The 21,129-nt window shown below is 41.0% G+C and overlaps 1 protein-coding gene across 5 annotated transcripts in view; it reads right to left on the bottom strand.

The window, feature by feature from the left end:
• KANK4 (KN motif and ankyrin repeat domains 4) overlaps positions 1-21,129 on the bottom strand; it is a 62,376-nt gene that overhangs the window by 26,349 nt on the left and 14,898 nt on the right. For 2 of the 5 annotated variants that reach the window (XM_038414903.2, XM_038414904.2), the window contains exons 2-4: positions 8,944-9,024; positions 4,527-6,605; positions 3,361-3,472 (exon numbers count right to left, since the gene is read on the bottom strand). In XM_038414903.2, coding sequence (XP_038270831.1) covers positions 3,361-3,472; positions 4,527-6,605; positions 8,944-8,959 — 2,207 coding nt within the window. In that variant the 5' untranslated portion in view covers positions 8,960-9,024. Of the gene's footprint in view, positions 1-3,360; positions 3,473-4,526; positions 6,606-8,943; positions 9,025-11,921; positions 11,927-12,053; positions 12,062-14,229; positions 14,336-15,069; positions 15,199-21,129 lie in introns of those variants that run through there. The other 3 variants (XM_043490685.1, XM_043490684.1, XM_038414905.2) reach the window with 3 other exon arrangements.

The raw sequence follows: 21,129 nt of genomic DNA, 5'->3' as shown, positions 1-21,129 counted from the left end.
CAAAAATAAATCTGCAACTAAGGTTTTTGATTTCAAAAGGGCTGACTTTCAAAAATTAAGGAAATTAGTTAGGGAAGTGGATTGGACTGAAGAATTTATGGATCTAAAGGTAGAGGAGGCCTGGGATTACTTTAAATCAAAGCTGCAGAAGCTATCGGAAGCCTGTATCCCAAGAAAGGGGAAAAAATTCATAGGAAGGAGTTGTAGACGACGGTGGATGAGCAAGCATCTTAGAGAGGTGATTAAGAAGAAGCAGAAAGCATACAGGGAGTGGAAGATGGGAGGGATCAGCAAGGAAAGGTACCTAATTGAGGTCAGAACATGTAGGGATAAAGTGAGACGGGCTAAAAGTCGAGTAGAGTTGGACCTTGCAAAGGGAATTAAAACCAATAGTAAAAGGTTCTATAGCCATATAAATAAGAAGAAAACTAAGAAAGAAGAAGTGGGGCCGCTTAACACTGAGGATGGAGTGGAGGTTAAAGATAATCTAGGCATGGCCCAATATCTAAACAAATACTTTGCCTCAGTCTTTAATAAGGCTAAAGAGGATCTTAGGGATAATGGTAGCATGACAAATGGGAATGAGGATATAGAGGTAGATATTACCATATCTGAGGTAGAAGCGAAACTAAAACATCTTAATGGGACTAAATCGGGGGGCCCAGATAATCTTCATCCAAGAATATTAAAGGAATTGGCACCTGAAATTGCAAGCCCATTAGCAAGAATTTTTAATGAATCTGTAAACTCAGGAGTAGTACCGAATGATTGGAGAATTGCTAATATAGTTCCTATTTTTAAGAAAGGAAAAAAAAGTGATCCGGGTAACTACAGGCCAGTTAGTTTGACATCTGTAGTATGCAAGGTCCTGGAAAAAATTTTGAAGGAGAAATTAGTTAAGGACATTGAAGTCAATGGTAAATGGGACAAAATACAACATGGTTTTACAAAATGTAGATTGTGCCAAACCAACCTAATCTCCTTTTTTGAAAAGGTAACAGATTTTTTAGATAAAGAAAATGCAGTGGATCTAATTTACCTAGATTTCAGTAAGGCATTTGATACCGTGCCACATGGGGAATTATTAGTTAAATTGGAGAAGATGGGGATCAGTATGAACATCAAAAGGTGGATAAGGAATTGGTTAAAGGGGAGACTGCAACGGGTCCTACTGAAAGGCGAACTGTCAGGTTGGAGGGAGGTTACCAGTGGAGTTCCTCAGGGATCGGTTTTGGGACCAATCTTATTTCATCTTTTTATTACTGACCTTGGCACAAAAAGTGGGAATGTGCTAATAAAGTTTGCAGATGATACAAAGCTGGGAGGTATTGCCAATTCGGAGAAGGATCGGGATATTATACAGGAGGATCTGGATGACCTTGTAAACTGGAGTAATAGTAATAGGATGAAATTTAATAGTGAGAAGTGTAAGGTTATGCATTTAGGGATTAATAACAAGAATTTTAGTTATAAATTGGGGACGCATCAATTAGAAGTAACGGAAGAGGAGAAGGACCTTGGAGTATTGGTTGATCATAGGATGACTATGAGCTGCCAATGTGATATGGCTGTGAAAAAAGCTAAAGCGGTTTTGGGATGCATCAGGAGAGGCATTTGCAGTAGAGATAAGGAGGTTTTAGTACCGTTATACAAGGCACTGGTGAGACCTCACCTAGAATACTGTGTGCAGTTCTGGTCTCCCATGTTTAAAAAGGATGAATTCAAGCTGGAGCAGGTACAGAGAAGGGCTACTAGGATGATCCGAGGAATGGAAAACTTGTCTTATGAAAGGAGACTTAAGGAGCTTGGCTTATTTAGCCTAACTAAAAGAAGGTTGAGGGGAGATATGATTGCTCTCTATAAATATATCAGAGGGATAAATACAGGAGAGGGAGAGGAATTATTTCAGCTCAGCACCAATGTGGACACAAGAACAAATGGGTATAAACTGGCCACCAGGAAGTTTAGACTTGAAATCAGACGAAGGTTTTTAACCATCAGAGGAGTGAAGTTTTGGAATAGCCTTCCAAGGGAAGCAGTGGGGGCAAAAGATCTATCTGGTTTTAAGATTCTACTTGATAAGTTTATGGAGGAGATGGTATGATGGGATAATGGGATTTTGGTAAGTAATTGATCTTTAAATATTCAGGGTAAATAGGCCAAATCCCCTGAGATGGGATATTAATTGGATGGAATCTGAGTTACCCAGGAAAGAACTTTCTGTAGTATCTGGCTGGTGAATCTTGCCCATATGCTCAGGGTTTAGCTGATTGCCATATTTGGGGTCGGGAAGGAATTTTCCTCCAGGGCAGATTGGAGAGGCCCTGGAGGTTTTTCGCCTTCCTCTGTAGCATGGGGCATGGGTGACTTGAGGGAGGCTTCTCTGCTCCTTGAAGTCTTTAAACCATGATTTAAGGACTTCAATAGCTCAGACATAGGTGAGGTTTTTCATAGGAGTGGGTGGGTGAGATTCTGTGGCCTGCACTGTGCAGGAGGTCAGACTAGATGATCAGAATGGTCCCTTCTGACCTTAGTATCTAAGTACTATCCTCATTTTGAAGTTGCAGAACTGAGGCAGAGAGAGATTAAGTGACTTGCCCAACGTCACAGAGGAAACCAATGACAGTGCAGGGAATTAAACCTGGATCCCCCAGGATCCAGGTGAATGCCTCAACAACTGGAGCATCCTTTCTTTCAGTACCTGACTTATCTGCTAGTGTAGAGCCTCATCCATCTCCCACTGCAATCAACTGAAGAACTCTCGTTTACTTGAGCAGGAATTGGTTCAGACTCTGAGTTTCCAAGCTGATGATAATGAAAATATATTACATATATTGATCTCCATTCAGTTCTTAATGAACAAGTGTTCACATAATCCCCACTCCTATCACAGCACTAACTGGCACTTTTGTTGGCTGTTGTTAGAGAGAGACCAAGGACTGAATAGGCATAGATAGAACTTCTTCTAAGCCAATACTGAGCCACTTTTGATGGCAGGTTGTGGCTGCCTGGCCAGTACAGACTTGATGCAAGGCCCATTGAAGTTAATGAAAAGATTCCCAATGACTTTGAAGTTTTGGATCAAGCCCTAAATGACCTGTGAGCAGATGACTTGAGTCTTCAAGGATGTCAATCCAGTACCATTCATTATTTCTGTAAAGTACCAATGTCCCAGTCTTTCCCATCAGGTTTTACTGCAAAGTTATCGATATTAGATTGAAGAAGGGATAAAAGAGATGACATTGCAAAAGGCCTTTTAATTAAAGATTTGGGGAGGGGAGGATCATATTTCCTGAGGGAGACAGATGAGGATAATACTGTACGTTAAAAGGCAGTTTTATTTTCTTAACTGATGCTTACCCACCATTTACCCCAACAAACTGAAGATTCTTTTTGGTCCCATTACCTCCTGCATGGAAACCATAAACTTTCTTTTTCATGATTGATTTAAGACTTGTGGTTGGCGAGATTTCTAGCAAAATACAAAATCACAGATTAAGAAAGTATCTATGTTGTCATAATTGTTAGTCTCAACTTTATTGTATGCCTGAAACAAACTACAGAGCATAAGCACAATTATGTCACAATTATCTAGGTATCTTAGGTTTCTGTTACATGTTACCTTATGAACGACCTTATATACCTTACAGAACTGCAGAGGCAGGTGTATATAGTCTAGATCTGGGCTGGCACCATTAAAACAAGGACGGAGATCTGACACACATCTATAAATGACTGGTAAGTATCTGCATCTTGTCCTAATATAAGTAGGCTTTACTGGTATAATAATGTTCTGCTACAACCCCTTAACTAGGTCTTTTTGCACTTTGGATACTGATGTTGTCATTGAAATTCATGCCTAGTGTCCTTGGTAACATTCTTAGTGTCAGCCTTCTATACAACACTACAGAAATGAATTACTGCACCTGAATTCACATCCTCTCATGTTATATTGCTTGAAAATAGAGGCCTTGGATTCAATTACACTAATACCCCCTCTGGCAGTGTAGAGGAAACAATGTACATGAGGATCAGGTCCCAAAAGAATAAAATAACCTAATTTCACATGGAATATTTATAAGTTATTTATCTTAAAGGGATCAGGTCTTTTTAAATACCATGGTCCACATCCTGGTGTGAACTGGCATAGCTCCATTGAAGTTAATGCTGATTTACACCAGATGAAGATCTGGCCATGTGATCACTAATGAAGTGCAGAATCGTAAAACTCAATTAAGAAAAGCTATGAGCAACTTTACCTGATAGACCAGTCCCTGTCAGTAGCATAAGGGAACTTCGAAAAGTTCAAATTGTGTGTAAAACTTCAAGTGTTACACAATACTATAAAGATTACCTCTCTCATCTATACTTAAGGAAACACAAAGAGCCTGTTTCTGATCTCACTGACACTGGCTCTACATTGATGTAACACCATTGACTTCAGCGGGGTTACTCCTGATTGATGCTGGTGCAAGTGAGAGGAGAATCGGCTCAGATACTTTTAGACCTGTGCCAATGTTATTTACCCAACTGTTGATATTGTGTGTTCGAATTCTCCTTATCTGATGGTGCTTGGGTAGAATAGGCAGATAACAGCAAGTTTAAGGAATTAACTATCTGATTCTGGATGGAACTAAGCTTCGATGCAGGGTGTTTAATAGCACTTGCTAACTCTGGATATCCGTGCTCCAAGCACATCCACTGCTCTTGCAAAAGCTCCTGGATTTTTTTAACATATTGGCCTATGGGGTCATCTGCAGAGGAATCTTCTTGTTCTGTACGGTTTTTCTCCTCAGTCAGATCTTGCTTTACATCTGTGGCAAAAACTGGTTTATTTCCACCTGGTTTATTTCCATTTGAGTCAGCTCTTCCTGTTCTTGAACAGCTTTCTCTAATCAGAGAGCTTGCAGCACAAGACTGTCTGTCATAGCTGTTTCTTTGATTTTGACAGTCATCATTGATCTGTTCATCTATCTTCAGCTCAGTGAAGCATGGTGTAAAGACAAGGGGTTCAGTGTCAGTTCCAGTTCCTTTCTGTTTGGCAAGAGATGCAGCCCCTTCCTCTCTGAAACCAGTGTGAACATCTGCCAACCCCTGATATGTATGAACAGGCATTCTTCTTAACTCCTTAACCTGCAAGTTCACGTTCTCCACTCCATAGGTACCACATCCTACAGATTCTGTAGCAACTGGAATATTAACATTGACACCCTTGTCATAGGCCTCCTTAAATGTGTTTGCTTGCATAAGTTCAGTGTTCACTGCAGCATCATGGTACTGCAGGACATTTCCATCCTGCTTGGATGGTTCCGTTTCTTTGGTGTTTTCCTGACAAAGCTTCTCTTCCAGTTGAGCTTTGGAGCTTGTCAGTATTTTAATGCTTCTCTTCTTTGCTTTGATCTCACCATCCTGCTGCTTCAGCACTACTCTGATCTGCTCAAGTTCCTCTATTTTGCTATTTAGTTGCTCCTCCAGAACAGTGATCTGTTGTTTCAGGGCTGTGATCCTGCTGGGATCTACTGTGCCACAAAGCAAAGGTTCAAGATCTGAGTTTTCCTCATTTGCTCTAGCCCAAATGCTTCGAACTTCAGTCTTCTCTGGTGCACTTGGCATGATCTCACTTATGTTTAATTCTGTTACATCAAGGTTCTCGTTTTCATGCATAAACTTGGGGGCATTAGATGAGAATGATTCATCCTTGACTAGTTCAGGACATTTATTTGTCTCTGGTGCGTAGCATTCCTCTCCTACACTCTCTGTAACCAGGAGCAGCTCTTGAGCTATGGAATGCTGGCTTTGATGTGGAGATTGGATTTGCATTCTCTCCTTAGGAAGCTCGGGGGGTTGGTGACCCAGCTCAGGGATGGCTTTCACCTGTTGTCCCTCAGGCTGCTCATTTTCCCAGAACACCACTTTGATTTGCTCTTGCACATTCCTTGGCTCTTTAGGGAAATTTAATGTGACACAATCAGAATAGTGTGAATCCAGTGACTCCTTTGCAGGGCTAAAGGGAATTTCTGTGAAGCTCTTTCCATCACAAGGCTGAGAAACTGCTGAGGGCTGAGCAGGCTTGGAGCACTGACTTTCCTTTTCTGAACTTTTACTTGGTAGAAGTTTGGCTGGCATGCTGGAAGCCCTTAACAGCTGTGGCCTCCCTCTATAGCTGCCAGGCTCTTCTTCATGGTGGATGACCTCTGCTTGTCTGATTGTCTCTGCTAAAAGAGCCTTTTTTCTATAACTTGGCTCCTCTGCAGTTAAAGATTGTGGTGAGTCATAAGATGTGATGAGACAGGTGGTTTCTTCTGCCCCTAGTGATGCCTTCCTCTGTGCAAATGAACAGGTTGCAGTCCAGCTCTTATTGGGGGAGGAAGCATATGCACGGAATCTATTCTCAGGCAGGCTGAAATTCCGAGGCAGTGTGCTGAACTTTGGCTGCTTGGCCTTCCTATGAATGTGAACCTTTTTAATGGTATTTCCTTTCTCAATGTCATCCACATATTTCAGAAAGTCAAGGTCTAAGTGGAAACCATATGGTGTTTCAACAGAATAAGGGAAACTTCTGGGTTGATCTTTATCCTCAGCAGGTTTTGATGGCTGATCGCCAGCTGAAATAAAATGAGACATTAAATTTTAAAAAATAAATTAATTAAAAAAAATTTAACCATGTTTGCACCAGAAAAAAAGTGGTCAGCAAGGATTTATTTTGCCTCTGCTTTATACCTCTCCCATTCATCTTCCACTCCTCAGGCCCAACCCTTGGCTGTGGCTGAGGAGGCAGTATAGAGTGTGTGGACAGAGAGGGCTGGCTGTACATTGATCCTATCCTCTAGCGTAAGTTAGAGCAGTCTGAAGGTTGTTCTAATTTTCAGCAACTACCAATAGCCTGAAGGAGCCAAAAGGCAGCTGTAGCACAGCTGAGAATCAGGGCTCTCATCACTATGCACAAAATGCTGAAATGCCAGCCAGCTGCCTTCCTAAATCATTATGCAAGGGAAAGGGAGAAGGAATGGTTTGTAGTTTGTCATTTGTAATGCTAATGTTGAGTCTGATTAGAGATATAGCCACAGAGCAAAACATGCAAATGTATAATCTTGTTTTCTGGAGCTGACTCATGTAATTGTTGCACTGGAATTTGCTAAATCATTATTTTAATTGGCAATTATGTAAATAGCAGGTTTGTTAGGCTGAGCTACAAATATGTCTAAGTATTAAAAAGCTTCCTGATGTATAATAAATCCTAATTCTAGTATATAAGAAATCCAGATGTAAGCGAGATGATGGAAAATATCCATGACAGTTACATTTGGGTTTTTTTTGCAAGTCAGGCAAAGAGACATTGGGTGACCCTATGGACAAACATTGTCACCTCAGTTGTCCTTTGAAAATAAAGAATACCTCTAAAAGGCAGGGTTGAAATTTTCACAAGTGACTGGTGATTTTGGATGTCTCACAGTTTGGGTGCCCAATCTGAGGCACTTTAAATGTATTTCAAACTGGGCACTGAAGAAATGAGGCATCTGGAATCACTAGTTGCTTTTGAAAATGTTGGCCAAGGTCCTGAGGGGCTTGTACAGCACAAAAGGCTGGCACAGATAGGGTTAACCTGTGCAGCTTCATGTAGTCATATCTGTAAATCTGTGTAGAACCACAAAACCCTTTCTAATGTTCATGGATGTTTTTCCAAGAGCGTGTCTTTAATTCTTCAGTTCAAGAAAATCCAGCATATTGGAATGTGTTAAATATATAACAGCCAATTTGTTCCATATGTAATCAAATATGCAGAGTTGCAGCAGTTAATACAGAACCTTACAGTGAATATCAGCAACTCTCATGAAAGTAGATGCTAAAATCAGACTTTTCAATTGTCTCTCCTAATGACGGACATCTTTCAACTTAGACTCAAATTGACCTCTGCCCCATTCAAATCTGGTGTGCTCTCATTTTCATGTCTGGAAGTCATTTTTATGATTTTACCTTTCTGATGTGTCTGAACAAAATGTAACTTATTTATGCATTTCCCTAAAGAACACTATATCAATTTAAACTTCCTGTACTGATGATACATCCCTGCCTTTCATTCTGGTTATTTGTTCTAGCATTGTGTCCTATATAAGGTGCTTGGCAAGTTGATAGAATAGATAGAACTAATAATAAAATCCACAGCCCATAAAATTCATAGGCCCAAAATTTCAAAGTAGGTGTCTAAAGTTAAGCACCTATAATCCAAATTCAGGAACAAAATAAATGGCCTGATTTTGAAATGTGACCCCATGAAGTTGTGGTGAGTTAGGACAGCTAAGAATCTCTGAAAATCAGGCCACTGATTTAAATATGGGTATAGGTGCCTAACTATAGTTACCCAAAACTGAAAATGTTTGAGCATTCTTCCCTTTGCCACTGCTCTTGTGAAGCAGTCTTGCAGGGACTGGTGAGAATTTGGCATAGATATAGACCCTTTCGTCTCAAAGATTCCCCAAGCCCTTTATACAAACAGCACCACTGAAATGCAGCCACCACTGGAAAGGAAGCCAGCACACTAGAAATAGTGGAATGAGGAAGGAAAATTTAGTGTAAAGTCACACCCAGGCAAAGCCCTACTTCTCTTATGAAAAGTAGAAGGGGATCCTTAGCGTCCATACAGAACACACAAGACCTTTGTCTTTAAGATCTTCTCTGAAAGCCCCATACACAGTGCTTGAAACTCCACTGTAAACAATAGAACTATCACACTTATTCTCCACTACAATAATCACAAATCAGAGCAAAATGAGAGTGCATCATGTGTGCACAAACCTTGCATATTTTCATTGTTGGAAAACATGTCTCCATACAGTGAGAAGAGCATGAATTATTTACTGTATAAACAAAATATCTTGGTTTAATACTTTTTAAATGATAAAAGAGTTCTATTCAACAGCGTTTAAGTAAAAACAACCTCCATACCATCTGCTTTCTCCATAATGTGGAATGTGGCCCAGGCTGTCAGTTAAACATCATCCAATGAGTCAATAAGACTTTGTGCACCTAAAAAAATTAAAAGGACATTTAGACAAAGTCTCAATATTTATTTCAAAGCCCAAGTACACTACGCCCAATCCATGTTCAAGGTCTTCCATCTATCTGTAGGAAATTCCTCAGTTAGCCAGAATGGCCACTGCTTAACAATGTGATTTTTTTTTTTTAATCTTTTTGGTACAACAAAAGTCAGGTCCTTCAGGGAGTATAGTTGACCTTAGTTACTGTTATTGCAGTACCTTGCCTCTGACTTCAAGTATTCTGCAGCCAGACCATGTACAGAAAACATTTTCAAGAATATTTAAATCAATATTTTCTCTTCTAGTGGTAACAATTCCTGCTTCCTAGACACATTGCAATGAGATGCTGCTTTAATTAGCTGTTAGCCTGAGATCTGAGTAGTAGATGGTATATGAACTCTTTACCCAAAATACATTGATTACTATGAGATATAGTCTGTAATTTATATACTGTGTGATATTTCATTTCCTGGTAAAAAGAGCAAGGGGTATAGGCTACATAGAGTGGTGACTTGTTGGTCATTTCTTTGCTTAAAGCAGCCAAAGATTCAAAACTGATACTAAATATCTTTAAACCAAACCCCATTATTTCAGTGTGTGATTGATCATATTAAAATAATCCTTCAGCTAAATGACTAAAACACAGTTGTGCTTCTTGTAGGAACATATACTCCATCTGTCTCTTCAACTCAGGCTTGTCATTGTCAGGAACATGATCATCATCCTTCAACACCCCCTCCCCCCATCTTCTGATTCTGGGTGATGGCGTATAGGATTACATGGATCTCGAGGACTGTGGATGTTGGGACTGAGGACACCCAAGGCAAGTCTCATGGGAAGCCCCTACTACTTGTATGCCTGGTGGCTGGATTCTAAAGAGGTCAAGGCAACTGGAGCTCATCAGGCAACCAAGCCCGCTAGTGTAAATACCAGACAGGAAAAGAAGGTCAGGGCCAGAATGGGAGGATGATTTCCCAGCTTACAGGAGGAGACTGTGTGTCCCTCATGTTTTTTGAGGTGGGTTTGTAACCTCAAAGGGAGAACTTTCCTTATGATCTGAGTTTGTCCCTGGAAAGAGAGGCAGGGAGGACCTGGAAATTCACCTTCCCCTGCTCCCAGGGCTGAAACCTTGCTAGAACTACGAGAGTGCAGCCTTGACCCCAATGCACCAAATCTCTAATGAGGTTGAAGGCTTGAAGAGCCTCAATTCCCACTCTGATCAACAATGGAAAAACTCTGTTTTCATCCTACTGCCCCGGCCCCCTCCTGAACCTCTCTGCAGCAGGCAGGCCCTCAGGGTGCCCAAAACATTTTTCCTGGGCTGCTCTCGTTTTTGAATTCTTTGATCTCTCACCATGCCTGTGCACAAGAGAGCAGAAAAAAGGTGCATGAATTGCAAGGTCACAAGAACCAGAAGGGAAGGAGGCAGACAACCCTGGAGAGCTGAACTACTGGAGAAATTCCCCCAGCCCATGGCATAAGACAGACTGACACATGTGGGACAGCAAAGAGCTGCTCAGTAATGTCCCGTTTCAGAAGCTGCTGAGGTTGCAGACTCACTCAGTGCACACACTCTAAACCAATTATGTGAGGGAAGGGCAGATAACTAGTCAAGAACCGCCTTCCTCTCATTACCCCTATTGGCAGAAGTGGGGAAGGAGAGGGAGATGCCGCCTGATTGTTTTCCATTTCCACTGCTGCCCTCTTCAGCACCATTGCCCAGGTATGCCTTGCCTCATTTCCCCCTCTATGCTTCCAGCTCCTGTCACCTCAGCTGCTGCAGTTCCTTACTCTGCGCCTGACTCCAGCATGCTCAGAATTCCACTGCCACCTGCTCAAAAATGCAAAGAAGTGCAATAAACTTAAATCCATTCCAAGCCAGCTCCTCTGACTATCCATTCATTCAGGAGCCAATTCAAATTGCTTTTGGTCCACATATCAAGCCCCTTGCTCACCTTTTAACTCTTAAAGTTTCGCCTAAGGAAGGACTTCAGTATTTGGCCCATAGTATTAAAACCCTCCGTGGACTTGCCCCAGCCACATTCATTGGCCTTTATCCCTCAGAGTGTCAGTCACTCCACTTATCTAGTATTGGTCTCTTCTCTGCTCCTCCACACAATCTCATCATGGGTTGGTACAAGAGACTTCTTCTCTGCAGCCTTCCTATGTCTGTCCACGGCTTAATTTAAATGTTCAGCTGAAACCATAGCTTGCCTTAATTCTCCATTCTTTATCCCTTAAATGCCTCTCTTCCTGTGAGATTGGTTTGAATTTTAACCTAATTTATTTCTGTTTTTATTTTTAGAAAAGCTTCCCCAAAATGGGAAAGATGCTGCTGGTATGTAAGTTTTAAAACATTGAAATGAAGTGCTTAGATTATAGAGCTTTCCAATAAAGATACGAGAGAAAATTAGATTAAATTTTGCTGCGTTACCCATTTTAAATTATGAAAATATTTTTATGAAACCACAACTACCTGGTAAGAAACTAATTACCGCATTAAACAAGTGTGGTCTCTGCATCTGGGTGTGATGGAGTCTTCCAAAAGACATTACTCTAAAGAGAAAATTAATATGATCCCAAGGTTACTACCTTATACACAGGTTTCAGAGTAGCAGCCGTGTTAGTCTGTATTCGCAAAAAGAAAAGGAGCTACAGCTTATGCTTAAATAAATTTGTTAGTCTCTAAGGTGCCACAAGTACTCCTTTTCTTTTTATCTTATACACAATTATAACTGGATAGTAACACAGAAACCTGGCAGACTAGTCATTTGCTTACCCAGCTTAATCCTACAGAACCAGTCAGAATGTTTATGATCCATTTCAACCAATACACTCCTAAAATATTCCCAGGCTAACTCCATTTTGTACATGAAAGGCACATGTTTCTCCTGCTTTTCCTCACGAATAAACAGCATGTGCCAAAATTAACATTAGTCACTTTCTCCAATGTTTTTATTTTACTTTTCCAATTACAGTCACTTGCACAATGATTATGGATTCCAGCCACCATCTGACCAGTTATATTTCACTCTTCCAGGTCATTTACAAAGAAAAAAAATCCAATCAATACGAGGGTTTTAATATCTAGATAATTACACCTAATTGATTCATTTACAACTTGGCTCAGTTCCAACTTTCCAGTCATAAAATTGAAATTTTGGCTAATCTATTTCAAAATCACCTCATAAAATGACTTCTGCATGTACCTTACCAGCTTGTAGACATACTTCAAGTGCCTCCAGTGTAGTTTGTACATGGTTCTGCTGGTTGACTGCCAAAAATATGGGTCCTATTACCCCTAGTATCCAAACCAATATTCTTCCATGACTGGCTACAATGAAAACTAGATCAGAGTGAATAATTTCATCAGAATACATGGACAAATTATCCTGTCATCTCTCACAAGAGGTTCAAACAGTCTCAAATTTGATTCTACATTTTTTTTGTTTTTAACAATAAACCAGATAAGACAACACCAAAAAGATATTTAATTTCTACCGAAGAAGGGACCAAATACCAGACAGGATGATAAAGTACAACAAGGTCTCACCACAGCCTAACGTTGTCTCTGATGGGAGACTAGGGAATGAAAAATGGCTCCCACATACCACTTTGATCCCTGCTCCCATACATAACTTTAGGGAAGCTTGAGTGTGAGGAGACAAGCTGCCAGCTGGTGGGATCAGTTTTCAGATGTGCATTAGTGTTCTGGACAGAGCTCAGAGGCTTTGCAAGAGCCCACACAGCTATAGGCAGTTCCATGGATCACATTCTGCAGAAATATCACTCATGTCCTCCTGATTCATCTTTGCCTTACACTACTAATATAACTCCACTGACTGCAGAAGAGCTACTTCTGATTTACACTGGTGCAAGAGAAGGATCTCTCCCTTAGGCTTTAAGTTTAGAGAATTTAGTGCATCTGAAAGACAGATCTGAACTCTACCGGCTAAGATGGCTCATGCACCACAACATCAATGTGCTTGAACCTTCACCTGGGGCCTGATCCATAGCCCACTGAAGTCAGTGGAAAGATTCCCATTCCATGGACTTCAAAGGGCTTTGGGTCAGGTCTCTGGAGGAGCCATTTCTGCGACTGACAGGCTAGTTTCTACTCCACCCCACTCAGTCCTTGTCTTGTACTGTGTGCGACAAGCTCATCCCCACTCAATGCTTGTCTCCTACTGCAACTTAATGCTAATTTGCAGTTGATTCTTGTGTACTATAAGCAGGAATGAGTCTAACTCTTTTCACATATGCCACTGAACAGCCTTCAGATTGGTAAAGCCCTTCAGCTACTATCAACCTGGGAAAGATTTGAACTAGTGTCCTAGTTCTGTATCCTGTTCTCCTCCTCTAAATCATCTAGCCCCTCGTGAAAGAGATTTCAAAGATTCTGTAAGGTTTTCTTCCCCTTTGGTAAATACCTTATCAAACACTGTCATTATGAGCCTTTAATATACATTGACAGAAAACACATTATGTATACATTTGTTAAATTGATCCTGTCTCGGGTTTTAATATTTGCAGACCTTCCCTATATTATACAATAATGGAAAACACTCAATTTTAATCCCCAGGCAGAGAGCATTTCAGCATTATAGCATCTTTGATGTTTAGTTTTACTACAAAGAATAGTGTTGAGGAGGGTGACTTCATCTGTACGTTAAAAATACCTCTCATGAGGCAAGCGCATATAGAGAAATAAACATGAAAAAGTCAAATATTTGACACAACAACTTCATTCCCTCAGTTCCCCGTTTGCAAGGACAATGTACTGTCTTTTTTAAAAGCCAGGTCTCAGAGTATTCCTTTACAGTCAGATTTAACTCTCCATTTTCTGACCCCCATTAACAGAGTAAAAAACAAAACCTAAGATCATCCTGAAGGTTTTAACTTTAACTGAATTACAAAGACTAAGATAGGTGAAATTCACTCTAGGAAAGGAATCTGCTACCACCAGTTTTGCAGATGAGAAACATTTACCCCTGTGACTATAAACAAAGAGATAATTCATGCCTGGTAGATGACATATTAACACAATCACATTAACTATTTAAATAGATCACAACTTTTTTTTTTTTTTTTTTTTTTACCACTGGCTGTCATTTTCTCCTGCATTGCAGCAATTGCATTCAGCACTTCACTATGAAAGAAAAAGTATCATTAAAAAAGCACATTGCCAGGTTACCTTCTCATCCTTCCATCTACAAAGAAACAGAGCAAAAGAGCTTTTCCCTTTCAGAAAGGTATCTTTTCACTGCTGCAAGTCAATAGTTATAGGTTCAGAGCAGCAAATGTGTGATTTCCAGCTGTTAAAGAAGTTGGTCAGCTGATCAGTGACCTTGCTTAAAAAGCAAATACTAGTTTAACTAAACAGAGGGAGCAGAACAAAAGATGAATTCATTTTCTAACAAGCTAGCACATAATTCTTACACATCCTTTCTGGAGAAATTTAAAACCCAGTCTTTAAAGTTAATTACACTTTCTGTAGACAGAGTATATTATCTCCCAATAAAAAACAAAATGCAAAATGTTTAGTCTACTGGGGAAATTTTTGAACAACGTATGACCTTATCTGCCTTATCAAAAATAGGATTATTTAAAAGTCAGTCAATAATTAACTACACACTTCTCATTTCATCTGATGTTACTCATTAAAGAAATTCTTACTAGCTTCATTCTGAGCTCCAGTTCACATTCTGCAGCTTCGCTATTTTGAATATATTATTTATTCTGGTCAGCATTTCTCCCAACAAAAAATAAAAACAGTCCCCTTGATTAAAGGACAGAAGCTTTATTAGAAAACGCAACATGTTTCAATATTAATAGATAATTCTGTTTCAGTCCTACCGTAGTTCAATGAGATATATCAGAAATATCCTCTTAAGAATTCATGGTTTTGTCTGTTGCTCACAGTCCCATACTTACACCCATCAATCTGCTCTTCTGAGGAGCTGAAGATAGGCAGTGAATCTATTTAACAGGACAAGAAAATCAGCAAAGCATCTTCTGTAATTACTGAACATACCACTCTATTGATTCTACACTTTAGTGAATTGCAGGTCACCATGTAGCAGTTGATAACTGCAGCACAGAAAGAGGACTTCTAGTACAGCAAGCAAGGCCCTCTGTAGAATGCCCTGCTGGTTGAAAGGAGACACATTTAAAACTCTGATCACCCATCTCTTGTCGCATTTATTGTTAGCAGCGGCAGGATACAGTGGTAACGAAGGAAACTCGTAGCATTGCTGTTCCCATTGTGCTATGCTAACCAAAGGAAGGAAAGATAGGGTGGATCAATAGGACAAGAGAAAAAGCAGTTTGTCTGAATAATGCAACATTTTACATTGGGTTTATCGATGCAAAAATAAAATTCAAACAAACATAAAACACTGAGGGAATCAAATGGTTTTAAAGATAAAAGGAAAGCACAAATGAACCTCCAGGTTCTGAGGTACATTTGGAAACATTTAAAGTGAAAGGCTTGTTTCCTCACCCATCTTTGCAATGTTAAATATCACTTTTCAAGTTATATAGATAAATCGTAGTTTGTGAACTAACAAAGCCCTGCAGTTTGAAGTCATTCAGTTTCATATATCTTATGCCCAGGGCCACCACAGCTGTTGAACTGAAACCAGAACATATACCTGCCCCTGAACACAGTAAAAATTGTGTCTTCTAGATTTTGATCTGTAGAAAACTGGAACTTCATTAGAAATTGAGCTTGCGAGTAGTTTTTAAATGGTAAAGTGCCGTGCAATGTTGGGGCATGGTTCCTATCACAAAAGCCGTACATAGCACTTCGGGCATGGTTTACGAAATTCATCCACTTCCCAAAAGTGCCAAAACTCTCTCCTGCTCTGCAAAGATAGAATTCAAAACTGTGCCAGACAAATGAAGAGCTGGATTGTGATTTAACAGTCTATGCTGAGGTGTGTAGCTGCACTGCCCCTCCAACACACCAGGGAACAAACTGACTCTCAGTTCATATCCTGGTTCCTCTTATTCCAGAAGGGAAGTCTAGTCTATAGCAGCAGATCACTTCTCTGGCTCAGCTGTGCTGGTTGGCACAAGAAAAGTTAAGGTTTCCACCTGCATCCCAGCGTGTCTAATCCTCCTTGCCCACCTGTGTGGGGAGTGGGAGTATCATGCCCATGCTGTGAGCCACAGTGTGTGTAGACCACACAAGGGAGTTAGGAACACCTGACATTCCCTTGTTCCCCTGCATGATGATCTTGCCCTAAGCAAACAGAGAAGGTGGGGCTGGCTATGGTCTTGGTAATGGAACACAGAGCCTTTCACTGGTAGGTTTGAATCTATCCCATGTCAGAAATGACTGAAAGTTATGAGTGTCTGATCAACACTGAGGGGTCTCTGTGAAGTAAGTTTGTGGCCTGAATCCAGGTCCTTTTGCACAAGTATTTACATCACCACACTGGTATTGGAGCTGATGCAAAAAGACCATCTCAGCAGAGAGACAAAGGATTGTTTAAGAGCGGAAACTGTATTCCTCTCTAGAGGTGAATTGCTGGGGCAGGGTTGGAAAGGTTGCAATGCTGCCCACTGTGCCAGACTTGGTTTGTGCATATTCAGAGGGCTTCTTTACCCAGAGCTGTCAATCCAGCACTTTCCATAACCACAAAATTAAAAGACAGTGATAGAATAAACAGTGAACATTGCAAACAAAATGACCAGGATATTATCAGTGGCAAAGTAAATAACTTTGGGTCATAGTTTATCCAAGCAAAAATGGGCAAATTGTACTCCTTTAATCCTATTGGCATTCGTGGAACATTTATGGTACTTTTGAAGGTCAGAGTGATTGCACACAGATCTTACAGATGTTGTCAGGTCAAATTTGGCTGAAAATTTAAGTTTGGTAAAAAATAAGGTATTACAAAAACTAAGGGCAAATATTTATATTAAAGTATTCCATTATATTAAAAATATATTTTGGATATAGTTTTAAGAAAATAAGGCAAATAAATATTCCCCTGAAGCATTTGCAACCCAAACATTGCACTTGTGCATGAGAACCAGCAAGTGAAATTTTCTGGAAACAGAAACAAATGCATCCGATGAAGTGAGCTGTAGCTCACGAAAGCTTATACTCAAATAAATTTGTTAGTCTCTAAGTACTCCTTTTCTTTTTGCGAATACAAACTAACACGGCTGCTACTCTAAAAGAAACAAAAGTGAAACCTGACTGTCCATTTGCATTGTCCAAACAGTGAGATATGTTCACTGTTTGCACAATTAATTAAAAATAAACTAGCCACTTCAATGGCTTTGAAAATTTCAGTTGTTACACATTTCATTATTAAATCAGCACACACAATGACATTACTGTCTGTACTGATAAAGTTAAGTCTTTATATTTCTCTTTTACAGTTCATTAATGTGGTCGGGTGTTCAAATATAGCTTCTAACTGTTTGCTTATTTAATGATTACTGCAAGTCTGTTGTGTCAGATTCCACTGGTTTGCTGTATTCATGTATCCTGTGATAGGGTATGCAAAGCTCACACTGAGGAAGGAGGAGTTAATAACTTTTGGGTTCAATCAGCCCTGACCTGCTGCACATGCAGAAGGTATCTGGCCTGGTGGGAGAAGCTAACAGGGCTGAACCTGGCTCAGCTGGGGTCTGGTTGAAGAGAGCAGATCTCTGGCTCTTATTCAAGGAGAGAGCCGTGGCTGGATCTAGGAAGCTGAGGTGACCTGATGGCAGACAAGAGCTTCCTTGAAGGAAGCAAGGTAGGCCTGCAATAAGGAGCCCAAGGCAGTTGTAAAGGAAAGCAGGGGAAGTGAGTCTCCCTAGTATTCTCTGTGCTGGTGGAAAAGCTTGCAGGGAGCAGAGAAACTCCTTCAGGGTCACGGACTGCCCTGTGAGAGGAGTAGAGAAAACTCCCCTACAGCAGAGCTAGCTGGGTGGTAGAAAGTACTAAACTAAGAAGCTCTGCAGGAGCCTGGAGAAAAGGCCTTGAGAATGTGATGCTGGTACACAGTACGCCCAGGAAGAGGCTGTGGGAAAGGCCTAAGATAGGGCAAGGTAGGAAATAGTCCAGGGAGGTAGCCAGGGAATCTGTGTACGCAGGCCTTGGCCTTTTATTAAAGGGCCCTGGACCAGAACCCTGAGGAGAGGAAGGGCCTCGGCTCCTTATTGACTTGCTGATGAAGGTGGTATAGAAATCCCCCTGACACCAGGGGGGTAAGGATTATTGAAAACTCTGATACAAGGAGTAAGGGCTAAAGGCCCAACATGGGGTCGGAGGGTTATTGTTTGGACTCTTTGTTTACCAAGGAAGGGCCAGGAGAATACATGTACTGGCTGGAGGGCTGAGTCCCAAGAAGAGGTGGATCACCAGCAGGCTTAAATGGCCTTTTAGTGGTAGCAACTGCAGGGAAGGCCGTGCAACTCTTGGCCCAGGCCTGGCAACAACTTCCATAACTGTTCTGTGTATAGTCATTGTTTGCCCTTTATATATGGTATTTTTCTGTACTATATATATCATTAATTCCAAGTATATCGTCAGACCATTTTCAATTATTTTTTCCCTTTTGAAAGACCCAGTAGTATGTTTTTATTCTAGCATCTCCTCCTCCTCAGATTCACTTGGCTAAAACGTGCAGTCTTAACCAAGCAAAACTCCAAAGGATTTGAAGTGGGGCTCCAAGTCCCTGGGGCTCCCATTCAGCGAAACACTTAAGCATGGACTTGAGTCTGTCCCTGCTTAGTAAATCATGTAAGCCTGGGCCTAAGACCATTAAAGTCAATGAGATATAAGCATGAGTTTTAAAGTTGAACACATGTGTAAATGGATTGCTGAATGAAATGCAGCCCTACAGGAGGTTTGGTCCAGTGTCTGATCTATATTTAAGGATCTCCAGAAGAGGTATCAGACTGTCACCAGTGGGCAAATTCTGCCCCTCTTCAGCTTGTGCTTACAAACGGGCGTAAAACAGTGCAGCAAAAATAAAGATGAAAATTCTGACCCAGAAGTGTTGCTACTGATTCTCTACCAGATGCTGCAGTTCTTTAAACTCTTGTTCTCTTGAAAGCCGCTCTATGCAGGAGTGGAGTTTATAAAATGGAGCACCCCCACCCAGTTGTGGTCAGTTGTTTGTTTGTTCTCCGCTTGGCAGTCAGCACTGACACTACTCCTATCTTCAGGAGACAGTGCTTTGATGAAGAGTGCTGGTTATTAGGGACGCATAGTAATGCGAACGCTAAGAGGAAGTGAGGATTTTTCTTGTATTGGCCATGAATACGTCTGCATAAGGAGACCGTGGCAGCATGAGATGTAAATAGCTGATGTTAAAGAGAGACACTGACAGGTAGATAGATGGGAGAAATTATCCAGTGAGCCCTTCTGCAGATTTATCCCAAACAGTGCTATGGAGCACTATAATATCGTAGATCATCTGTCCATATATGCGGCAGCTACATGGGTTAAGGTCCTGAATGCTCTTGCTTGTGTTAGTGAGCTTACACCGCTTGTTGGGTTACGCCCACAGTTCTTAGCTTCTCCTACCCCAGATTGGAGAAGAGAAAAGCAAGCAGCAAAATCAAATACTTCAAGGCTTTGAAGTAAGTGACGGGACCTTTACAGCTGGATTCAGTGGCAGAGGATGGCAATGAAAGGCCTCCATGGAGGCATTTGTGTTGTCAGAATGCCCCTGCAACCTTTCCTTTGCCAAGGAATCCTCAGGCGCCCAGAAAATGGCTAGAGAAAGGAGTGGTCAGGAGTTATGTTGATTCAACACATCCACTGGAAGCCCTCCAAAGGAGCCCCATCAGCAAGTTAAACCTGCCTGCTTAATGGAGAGCAAGGAGTGGCTACACCATCTGTTCTCCCTCATAGTGAATTTCCCCAGGGGAAAGAGAGGGCCGGGCTGACACAGGGAGATGTAGTTTGCACATCTCTGTGCCAAATATCTACAGGAAATCTAGCCCTTGCTGTTTAAAGTGTTACCGAAAATCTGCTCCCTCCAGGCGGTCTGCTTGATTACACAATAGCCCAGAAGAGCTATTGTTACAAGTGGACATACCATGAACAAATATGGCCTCACAGGGAATATTTGTTACACGTATTTTCAATTCTGTTTGGATACACAGGAAGAAACATAATGCGTTTTCAATCTGTTAGGTGCAGCAGTGCAGGAGAGAAGGCAGCTATGTAGTGGTGGGCTCAGATGATCCAAAATATAAAACAACATGCAGTCTGGGAATGGACAAGAACAGGAATTTCATGGCAGAGAGAGAGAAGAAAAGTCTTGAAATTTTAGTCTGATTACCTAGAAAGTGGCCTGGTTAAAATATATGTGGCTTGTGTGGCAGGATTTTTTGATGAAGTGAGACTTAAATACTGGAAAGATCTCTCCTGGTTCACAGATCAGTAAGTCATCACCTTCATTATTATTACACAGCACTTTACAAACATGGGAGATGGGGGGATCCCCTAGTCCAAGAAGCTTACAACAATTTAAGGCCCTGGTTTTGCAAATACTCATACACGTGCCTAACGTTACTACTGAAATCAATGGGATTCCTCAGGGTAGTGGATGAAGCACATGTTTAAGTGTCAGCAATATCTGGGCCCAACTAATAGGATACACAGGACAACTTTTGCTGCAAGGAGGTCTGGCTGGGGAGATTAGCTTCCTAAAAGAATGAGGTAACTTCAGGGAGATCCTGAGGCAGTCTCTCCCTTCTAAAATTGCAGCAGCATAACAGTGGCGCACTGTGGCATGCAGGAAAGCAAAGGTTCTTTTCGCTAAGTACATGTTCGGAATAAACACATTTATAAAGAGAATCAAGTACATTACACAGTCTTCCTTCTTTGTTCTTTGGGTACTTAGTGAGACAATGTTGTCCACAGGTTAGAGGAAAGGACTAGAACTCAGAATTGCTTGGTTCAATTCCCAGTGACTTTACTAACTTGCCAACACCTTGGACAAATCACTTCCAGTCTGATTTTCATCATTGGGAACTCTGGTGCTCAGTGCCAGTGAAAATCAGGACCCTCTTTTCTCTGTGCCTCTGTTTAGCCATCTGCAAAGTGGCTATAACAATGTCTCCTCCATAAGGA

The sequence above is a fragment of the Dermochelys coriacea genome, chromosome 8, assembly GCF_009764565.3.
Source record: "Dermochelys coriacea isolate rDerCor1 chromosome 8, rDerCor1.pri.v4, whole genome shotgun sequence".
Lineage (NCBI taxonomy): Eukaryota > Metazoa > Chordata > Testudines > Dermochelyidae > Dermochelys > Dermochelys coriacea.
This window is presented reverse-complemented; position numbering and strand designations above follow the sequence as displayed.